This window comes from Cyprinus carpio, chromosome B16 (genome assembly GCF_018340385.1).
Source record: "Cyprinus carpio isolate SPL01 chromosome B16, ASM1834038v1, whole genome shotgun sequence".
In the NCBI taxonomy this organism is placed as follows: domain Eukaryota; kingdom Metazoa; phylum Chordata; class Actinopteri; order Cypriniformes; family Cyprinidae; genus Cyprinus; species Cyprinus carpio.
This window is the reverse complement of record NC_056612.1, coordinates 29697228-29707616: the sequence shown is the minus strand read 5'-3', so window position 1 is coordinate 29707616 and position 10389 is coordinate 29697228. Positions and strand designations below refer to the sequence as shown.

Genomic DNA, 10389 nt, shown 5'->3' with positions numbered 1-10389 from the left:
TTGACCGATCGCAGCATGCGAGCCTGTGTAATATAATGGCTGTTTTCTCACCGTTTGTGTCCTTGTCTCTACAGATCTGAGTCTGTCCACCTGATGATGATCCGTCCGGAGCGCTTCCACACACACAGAGAGTGCTGCTGTAGATCTGATCGTCATGGAGTCAGTGCTGAAGAAGTCTCTGCTGGCGCCCGTAAAGACGCTGAAGTTCTGCGTGAGCGGAGAGAAGACCAAACACGGGGCCCGGAGAGGCTCCAGACGCCAGGGGTCAAAGGGCAGGAGCGGCAAGCCTGACCCGCGTCCGCTGCGATCCTATCAGACCGAGCTGGAGAGAGAGAGGTGATCACACTCTAGACCTCAAAATATCAGCGCAAGCATCTTAAAGTGGACAAAAAGTCTAAAACTACAATCAGAACACAATAAGAAACACTAAAATAACACGATAAAGCAAGAGATAGTGATAGCAGACCTGACTTTTACTGCTGTTCCGAAACACTTCCTCATCGTAAAGGTTGATGTTTGGATCGCTGTGATGTTTACAGTGACAGTAACGTTCTCTCTCGCTCGATCTTCAGGAAACTACGCGAGGCGATGAACGCTCAGAAGAACGCAGAGAGAGCTGCGATGAGAGCGCATCACAAGAAAAAACAACATCACAAAAATCAAAACACACACCGCACACACCGGCCCATGAACACCAATATAGAGCCACATTCACAGCAGGAATCATAGCAGTAACAATACTGGCACTAGCAGACCGTAAGGTTCTGATTATTGTGAGCGTTTTGCTGTTTTGTCGTCTGTCACTTTAAATACCCGAGCTCTGATTGGCTGTCAGTAGCTATGTTTCCATACACCTATTTTTATAAAAATCAGTGCCATTCATTCATTCAATTATGCACATTTTGGAATATTGCATGAAAAACGCTGAATGGAAAATGCCAATAAGAAAAAATGTGCATAAACTACAACGGAAACATGTTTACTTTAAAGTTTAAATCCCATCGGTGGGGGGGGGGGGAAACTACAACGGAAACACGTTTACTTTAAAGTTTAAATCCCATCTTTTTATCCAGTAAGAAAAAATGTGCATAAACTACAACGGAAACATGTTTACTTTAAAGTTTAAATCCCATCTTTGGATGGATTAAGTGATTATGTTACGCATTATGTGAACTGATTATAAACATTAGAGACTGTTGCAGAAAACAGTCCAATCACTTCATAACATTAAGAACATTCAGGATCAATTTTTGCATGTGAATAAATTTGATCTATTCAGTTAAACAGACTTTATGTTTTCCTTGAATGCACTGCTAGAATAAAAGCTTCATCCAAATATTAAATGAAAATAATCCATATAAATTTTGCAGAATACAAGCAAAGATTAAAACGGTGTATGTTGTTAAAAATCATAATGAGTTGTGACTGTAGTATTGTGCATTTGTCCGTGTCCTCGCTCATTAGTCTGCTCTCGTTAATCCGTCCAGAATGCCAAGGACGCGGAGCAGCTGCGAGCCGCGGGGGGGAGAGTGTGTCTCCCGCGAGATCTGGCGAAGGTGGTCCGTGGTGAAGCCCCTGCTAAAGACGACAGCTTCTGTCTGCGGAGCGCCTTCCAGAGCCTCAGCCTCAGCGCCGGCATCTTCACGGGAAGACCGCGCCGAACACCCTCCTCACACAACTACACGCACACCTTACACTCCAAACACACGCTCCACACACACCATCACAATCGCTCATCACGAGCTGTGTTTCCATCCACCTATTTTTATGTGCATTTTGGAATATCGCATAAAAAAAACACTGGATGGAAACACCAAGATGCGCATAAATGCTAAAAATGCGCATAAAAAAAACTTAAGTGCACATTTGAGTAAAATAAACTTTTTATCCGATAAGAAAAAAAATTATATATAATATATATTTCACACTTTGTCACAGCTTTGATAATGCATATAATACTGTATTGCACTGTAGTCTGTGTAGCATTGTTTAGAGCTGAACCATTGGATAGTCTACATTTGTTGACTTTATAAACATTCAAAACTAACAAATAGTGTTATTATATTATATAAGATAAATATGATATACATGATATACGTACTGTATAATGGTTAGATTTTGAACAATTTGTCCATGTCTAAGCAGTTTAAGTGGGAAGTTGTTTAAAAGTAATGCCATAATGTTTTTTTTATTTAGTTTGCCTTTGTGCAAACCAGACACAACTGTGGCAAAGAATAAAAACACAACGCCAAACAACCCCAATTCATACATATCTATAAACAACACATAACAATACAAAGCACTTCAAAGTATTAAACAGGAAAACAGCACCGTTGACCGGTGTGTCATCGGAATACAGCAGGTACACACTTAAATACAGCGATCTTCAGTTAAAGGCCGGTCATCTTTTTCGATTTTTCTGTGACTACATGTAATCATCACTCTCATGTCATTTGTGTGGAAGAGTTTGAAATCGTGCACATCAAGGGCACGCCGTTCATCTGGAATAGTGCAGATTACATGTGTGACAGTAATTTATATTAATGTGTAATGAGCAATGTCATAAACCGATTGAGAACCACGTGTTCTCACATAACACATAAGCCCACGCAAACCTACGCGCAACTTACCGCATAAAAGGAAAACAGCACTATTGTACCCGACCCGCTTCCTGACCCGTGTTGTAATAACGTAGAAATGATCATCGTAGACAGGGGAGCGTGTGAGTGTGTGGGTGGGGCGACGCAGGGAACGTGTCCTCTATCAATGCAGCGGACGCCAAACTGTCCCGAGCAGACTAAAAAAAACAATTAAATTATTGTATGTGTTGTAAATTTCGCATCTGAGGATGACCATCCTGAAACATGATACCATGGAGTTATTACCTAGAAGTTAAAAGTGGCTACGTGTAGAAAACGTGTGTGCTTTGTGTGTGCGCATTGTATTTTAAATGGGCGGAATGTGTCACTCACAACGGACAAGAAGAGCAACAGCTGATGTAACTGCAGCGCGCCGGTTTGAGCGGTTTTCAAGAACCGGTGTTGCACTCGTGTTTGTTGGATCACCAGTACATCGAAACCGAGAACCGTTTCTGGTCGGACGCGTGCCGATTTGAGAACTGAAGCTGATGATACTGCGCATGTGTGATTCAGCGTGGGGCTGTGCAGGCATTGAAACCGAACTGGTTCTTTGGGATTGATTCTGAACTGGAGTATGTGCTGGTGTGTTATGAGGCGGGTACCGCGGAAGTGTGAACCGAAGTTGCTGTGGTGGGTAAACCTGTGGGAGTTTAATTGCATGGTGAGTGGTTATGGGGTTGTGCGTGTGGTAATTCTAGTCGCATGGTGCACAGGTATTTTCGTTACTGTATTTGGGTGCGTTGTGTGTGTGTAATTGTAAACTTTCATTTATGAGTGTGTTTGTGTGAACTGACGTTAGTGCATACTAACTTATATGTGTTTGATTGACATTACGTGCCAATGACGTCATTACGTCGAGGTAAAAGAACATTGTTTTGCAACGGGTTTAGTTGAATCGACTGTCCGAAGAGAAACGGTTCGCGGAAACAGAAACTTTGAATCACCGAGACAGCTTCATGCGTCAATCTCTCACGCCAGTATTCAGTGATGTATTTCAAATTGTGTCTAGTGGTTTATTGCATCTGTATTTTTTCAACAACTGCCGACGAGCGACTGAATATCATTAAAAATATTTTCGGATGACTCGTAACCGCGGGTGACCGCAGGCACCCGCTCATTTTGGATCAACCCGCGCATCACTGATGTCTGAGGCACAGATAGCAGGACGTGAACAGCCTACTGCACAAAATCCTGCACTCATTGAAGCTGCGCGAGCGTACTGTACCTGTCCGCACACTACACAAGCGCAGACAGTGAAGGGATGTTCAGAGTGTTGGCATGATGAACGAAATGTTAAATGCTGTGTTTTTTTTGTGGTAAAGTGTGTTTGAAAAGCCAGAAGTAACCGTCAGTGGAGGATGATAATGTGTGTTTAAAAATCACCTGCTTGTAGCACACTGAAAAAAAACTGTGTTCATTTCAGCCAATTACAACATTTCTAGGGTGATCACATCCTATGTTGTTTTTAGTACTGAGACGTGTTGTGTGTAAAAAAATATAGATTTTTTTTAATTGACGAATGACACACTTTGCATCTTTGTTTTTATTCACACCAACACATTATTTGATTTGAACATTTTGGAATAATTTATTTATATTATAGCATAGCTTTTATTTAGTCTCACTGGTAAAGACCTTTTTTTATTATTTAAAACCAAATTTAAAAACTAAAACAAATACTGAATGCTGATTAAGAAACATCATCTTGAATGTGTGTTGATTGTGTTGTTGGCTTTAATTTCACATGGTTACAGTTATTCTTTTCATTTAAGGCCAGTTCTATGTAGTTTCAACCCAATTCAAAAACAAAAGCTAAATGCTGATGTCTGTATCATCTATGTTTGTATTGAATGTAGGCTACTTACTGTGGCAGTCACTGCCGTAAATTTCAGATGGTTTACCTGTTATTGTTTTCATAGCCAAAAGCTAGTTTGGCCTATTAAATACCAAATAAACATCTTGTTTATGCATACTTTCCCTCTTTCTTGTTTGTTGCTTAAAGAAAAAAAAAATCGGAAATCGGTATCGGAATCGGCCATGAAAAATCATGATCGGTGCATCCCTAGTTACAGTATTAAACAGGAAACAGTGTGTCAGTAATGCAGAAGGACACAGTAAACAATCGTCAATCTTCAGTTAAAGGCAGTTCATCATTGATTCAGTGATATCATCATCATCTCAGTTCAGTATAAATAGTATCTGTGCAATCATTTGCAATCAAGTCAAAGATATCGCTGGATATTCATCACATTCATATTATTGTGTACAGTATGAGCATCTTATTTGAGATTAACGTGTTCTGCATCATAAACGTAAGAGTAATCACTCTACCAGATGAAAACATCACTGTGTGTGTGTGTGTGAGAGAGAGAGAGTGTGTGTGTGTGTGTGTGTGTGTGTGTGTGTGTGTGTGTGTGAGAGAGAGAGAGAGTGTGTGTGTGTGTGTGTGAGAGAGAGAGACAGAAAGAGAGAGTGTGTATGAGAGTGTGAGTGTGTAGAGAAAGAGTTTGTGTGTGTGTGTGAGAGAGAGAAAGAGTTGGGATAGAGAGTGTGTGTGTGTGTGTGTGTGTGTGTGTGTGTGAGAGAGAGAGAGAGAGCGAGTGTGTGTGTGTGTGTGTGTGTGTGCGTGCATGTGAGTGTGTGTGCGTGTGTGAGACTGTGTGAGTGAGTGTTTGTGTGTCTGTGTGTGAGTGAGTGAGTATGTGTGCGTGTGTGACTGCGTGTGTGTGTGTGAGTGAGTGTGCATTTGAGTGAGTGAGTGAGTGTAAGTGTGTGTGTGTTGTGTGTGAGTGTGTCTCCGCAAACACAGCAGCTTTATTACTGTTGCTCTGTACAGATACACCTCTGACAGAGATAAAGACCTTCAGCACAAACAGTCCAAGCAGAAACCAAAATGCCCTCATGTCCTTCCAAACCTCCATGACTTTCTTCTGTGGGACTTTACAGATATTTTGTGTTCCACAGAGTCTGAGTTTTTTATTGACCTGAAGGAGAATAAATGATGAGAAAATGAAATGCATGTTTTAAACTCTTTCCCTGGCAGCATTTAAAAAAATAAAATAATAATAAAGGTGGCCAGGCACCACCAGCAATTTTTATAATTTTCACAAAATTTTCATGGCCCCCAGAATATTTTGCTGTATGAATATCTGAGCATGCAATATGTCAGAAAAAGAACAGAACCTCTGCTTTTGAACAAAACAACCCATTTTATTCTAACTTCATGCAATCTTTTTAAATCAATACTTGAATGTGGGTAAGTTTCATGAAAAAAGCAACATATAAAAAAAAAAAATCACAATAAAATAAAATTCTACATAAAAATCTACATCAAAACCATGATCAGAAAAAACATAAAAACAGATATAATCAATCATCAACATCCCAGTCCTAAACCACTTCCTGAGTCCATATTTAATTCGGTAATGTTTTGTGCCGCAGTTTTGATTTATATGCTGTTTAATGTTTGATGAGTGCATTATTTTACATATGCATCTGATCACACGTGCGATCACTGGTTTCTGTCTCTTCTTGGCCTGTGTTTTGATCCGAAGAGTCAATAGTTTTTCAGAAGATGTGTATTAGCGCCCCCTACTGTATAATAGTGAAAACACAGAAAACTGGGAAAATCTGTCAATGGCGGGGAAAGAGTTAATATGGAGTTGGTTCACTTTTGCAGCCTCCACTCTTCTGGAAAGGCTTTCCGTGAGACTCTGGAGTGCTTCTCAGGCTCTGATGATGTTGGACTGAACTGTTCCAGGCCAGTCGAGTTCTTCCACACCAAACTCATCTGACCATGTCTTTAGGGAGCTTGCTTTGTGCACTCAGTCATGCAGAGCCTCCTGCATGTGTGTAAATGCAGACTGCATGCTGGGTGATGTTCTGACTGAAACACCTGAATTCAGGAATTAAGAGGTGTGTCTTCAATACTTTTGTTCATGTAGTGTTTATGTGGCAGAGAGTAGTGTCACTATTCAGCTCAACAGCGGCGTCAGTGTGGTAAAATTCATCAATTATGAAACAAAGCTGTAAAGCAGCTCTACAGAAGACAGCAGAGTCATTATTCAGATGGAATTTCGTTCAGTGCAGGATCAAACATTTTTAATTCCTCGGCTGAGAGAGTGTTTGATAACGTTATGACAGCACCGCACTCTCCGTGATTGATGAAGCAGATGCTTGTGTTTGTTTCTGTGTGGATATCTTTAGTAAGGCCAAAGTCTGGATGGTCATTTTTAGAATCAGGGCTGATGTGCAAATAAACTCTGACCTGAACGGGACCTGAACGGCCGGATCTGAATGTGAGACTGAGGGAGGAGAGAGAATAAAGCGTGTGCGGAGGATGTGTCAGGATGGGAGGTGAGTATGAACACATCAGAGCTCCTCTAGCCCTGAGGAAGGGTTCTGTGTAAACGCTTCATGACAGAGATCTGATCTAAACTATAGAAGTGTCAATATATTAAACTTGCTGCAATGAAACCTGGTCACCACTTAATCGTCAATCATCTTCACATACCGAAAAATCAATGTATTTAAAGACAATGCATGTCATTTGGATTCTTCAATTATTTAGATTTAATCTACATGCATATAATTATCCTATTTTATAATTATTTTTTATTTTATGTATGTATAATGTTATATATGTTGTGATAAATTATTGACTTTAATAATGAGGAAAAAATGTCTTATGCACATTTCTAATTAAAAAAACAGGTCTAATTTATAGTTTTCTATAAATTGTTCCTTGTTCCACTTACATTTGTGTATTCAGTATAATTTTGTAAGAGAATTGTAAAGTAATTATGAATCATGCTGAAATCTGAATAAACTTCAGGCAGACAGTCAACATTTAATGCATCACAGTTTAATCACAATTGAACTGAACCATTGTTTTTTACAGTCAATATGATATTGTATTTATATCTTGTGTGTGTGTACCATATTTTGTGGGCAAGTGTGTACGTAGAAATGACCTAAGCCTAAAAAAATCTCTCAAAACCTCCTTTTGAGGATAATAAATAAATATTTATAACTAGCTGTATATAAAAACAATAGCATTATGTAGTGTCCCCAATAAGATAGCTGAGGAAGCGTCTGTGTGTGTGTGTGAGAGAGAGAGTGTGTGCATGCGTGCGTGTGTTTGTGTGTCTGTGAGTGTGTGTGTGTGTGTGTGAGAGAGAGAGAGAGAGTGTGTGAGTGTGTGTGTCTGTGAGTGTGTGTGTGTGTGTGAGAGAGAGAGAGAGAGAGAGTGTGTGTGAGTTTGTGTATGTGTGTGAATGTGTGTGTGTGTGAGAGAGAGAGGAGAGAGTGTGTGTGAGTGTGTGTGTCTGGTGTGTGTATTTGTGTGAGAGAGAGAGAAAGTGTGTGTATGTTTGTGTGAGTGTGTGTGCGTGCGTGCATGCGTGTATCTGTGTGTGAGTGTGTGTATTTGTGTGAGTGTGTGCGTGAGTGTGTGTGTGTGTGAGAGAGTGAGAGAGTGTGTGTGTCTGTGAGTGTGTGTGTGTGAGTGTGTGTGTGTGTGTGAGAGAAAGAGAGAGAGAGAGAGTGTGTGAGTGTGTGTGTGTGTGTGTGTGAGAGAGAGAGAGAGTGTGTGTGCGTGTGAGTGTTGTGTGTCTGTGTGTGTGTGTGTGTGAGTGAGAGAGAGAGAGAGAGAGTGTGTGTGTGTGTGTGTGCGAGAGATATGTGTGCGTCTGTGAGTGTGTGTGTGTTGGTGTGTGTGTGTGTGAGAGAGAGAGTGTGCGTGCATGTGTGTGTATGTTTGTGTGAGTGTGTGCGTGCATGTATCTGTGTGAGTGTGTGTATGTGAATGTGCGCGTGAGAGTGTGTCAGTGAGTGTGAGAGTGGGTGTGTGTGTGTGTGAGTGTGTGAGAGAGAGAGAGTGTGAGTGTGTGTGTGTGTGTGTGAGTGTGTGAGATAGAGAGAGAGTGTGTTTGTGTGTGTGTGTGTGTGCGCGTGAGTGTGTGTGCGTGTGTGTGAGAGAGAGAGAGAGTGTGTGTGTGCACACTCTCTCTGAGTGTGTGTGTGAATGTGCGCGTGAGTGTGTGTGTGTGTTTGTGTGTGTGTGTGTGTGAGAGAGAGAAAGAGAGAGTGTGTGTGTGTGTGTTGGTGTGTGTGAGAGAGAGAAGAGAGAGTGTGAGTAGAGTGTGTGTGTGAGAGAGAGAGAGAGAGAGAGAGAGATAGTGTGCGATATATTGAAAAACCATACCCTCATTAGCTGTCATTCACTTCTGACTCCTCCCACACATGCCTGTCTCTCATTGGCCGATGCATCTGTCAGTCACAGTGTCATGTGATCACGTGTCTGAGCTGCTGTGCAGTGTGTGTTTGCAGTGAACTCTTCAGCTCTGTGCTGTCTGTCTCCTGGATTTCTTTTATCCAGCACTGATTGTCCTCCCTGTCTCTGTCTCTGTCTGTCTGTCTCTTTGTGTTGTGACCTTGCTTTCCTCTTCATGAGTCTTTCTCTCCATGAACAGAATCTCAGCAGATGTCAGTCAGAATCTTGTTTCTTCACTCTCACATCAAACACACATTTGTCTGCTCTCTCTGTTTTCTTTGCTTCTCTCTGCTCATTTTCTTCTTTTCATTTGCTCGTCCTTGACAAACACTCCTCCGTGTCTTCATCACGAATCCTCACAGACATCTTCATCCAGCAGTCATGAAGAGAGACCCGTCATCATCACTGACTCCCTGTGAACGATTGTTCAGATCAATCAGCAAAACACATAAAATACAGACTAGACATTAAATAAGTATATTCACAGTTTAAAACTCAAATTATAAAGTTATAATTATAATATATTTACATATCCCAGAAAATTTTAAAATTCAAAAATCACTAGACACACATATTAGTATTCCAGAGAGACGTGTGGTAAAATAAATGATTGTGTGTTTAAGAATAGGTCAAAATGTTCCTGTCATTGTGTGATACTTTTGGTGAAAAGAATATGAATCTGATTCCTCCTGTCTGGTGGTCGCGATGGTACTGCAGGTGGGCCGCCAATTACTATTAAAATAAATAATATTGTTAATATATGTAAAAATGTCTAGTTCAAAAATTCCCCGTTCATTCTAGGGCTGTGCGATAGAAATTGTCATAAAATCACGATTTGAGCGTGCGCGATTTCTAAATCGTTTTATAGCACGATTCACCGCGGCCCTGTCCTCCCGCAGTATGCCATCCGATCTAATCAGAATGCAACGCGCCTAGCGCGAGAACAGAACAGACTGGGCATATACCTACGTAACTCCAGGTTCACACACACTGTTTGTGATGCGCCTTTTTTCCGAGCCCATGTTAACGGATCAGAGCATTCACACTGCACGCGGTAAAAGGCTAGAAATAAAAACGTGTGAAAAGAATTAATATCTAGCACATGAGCATAGAGAGAGTTGTGAGTGCACAGGACGCAGTTTGAGCGAGAGAAGACACGTTTTAAGTGCGCGCACTTTCTCCGGACGACAGCAGCGTGTATCTGAGCAAGCGCGTCTGGTTTTGTTACAGAGCAAAAGAAATCTGCGTGCGAGCAGAGAGATTCGCGCTCGCGCATTATTTTAATGTGCTTTCGCGTTACATTAATGCGCTCTCGCTGCTGCTTCTGCACCGCATACACATACTGTACACGCACTGCAGACGGAGTACGTGTGAACCTGTATAATGTATAACAAATATAGTTCAACACCTGAGGCACCGCTACAATTAATGAGCTCTATGAACAATGTATGGCAAAAAAGAAAAAAGTCCCTGCAC

The 10389-nt window shown here is 41.2% G+C and overlaps 2 protein-coding genes across 2 annotated transcripts in view; both read left to right on the top strand.

Moving 5' to 3' along the window:
* Positions 1 to 94, top strand: part of clk2b (CDC-like kinase 2b) — a 20455-nt gene extending 20361 nt beyond the window's left edge. Inside the window, exon 14 of the mRNA XM_042740306.1 lies at positions 75 to 94. Within this exon, the coding sequence (XP_042596240.1) occupies positions 75 to 94 (20 nt within the window). The remainder of the gene's footprint in view (positions 1 to 74) is intronic.
* LOC109106742 (complexin-4) overlaps positions 1 to 3122 on the top strand; it is a 4728-nt gene extending 1606 nt beyond the window's left edge. The window contains exons 3-6 of the mRNA XM_042740305.1: positions 75 to 336; positions 573 to 649; positions 1477 to 1745; positions 3069 to 3122. Coding sequence (XP_042596239.1) covers positions 155 to 336; positions 573 to 649; positions 1477 to 1745; positions 3069 to 3122 — 582 coding nt within the window. The 5' untranslated portion in view covers positions 75 to 154. The remainder of the gene's footprint in view (positions 1 to 74; positions 337 to 572; positions 650 to 1476; positions 1746 to 3068) is intronic.
* Positions 3123 to 10389: the final 7267 nt, after the last annotated feature.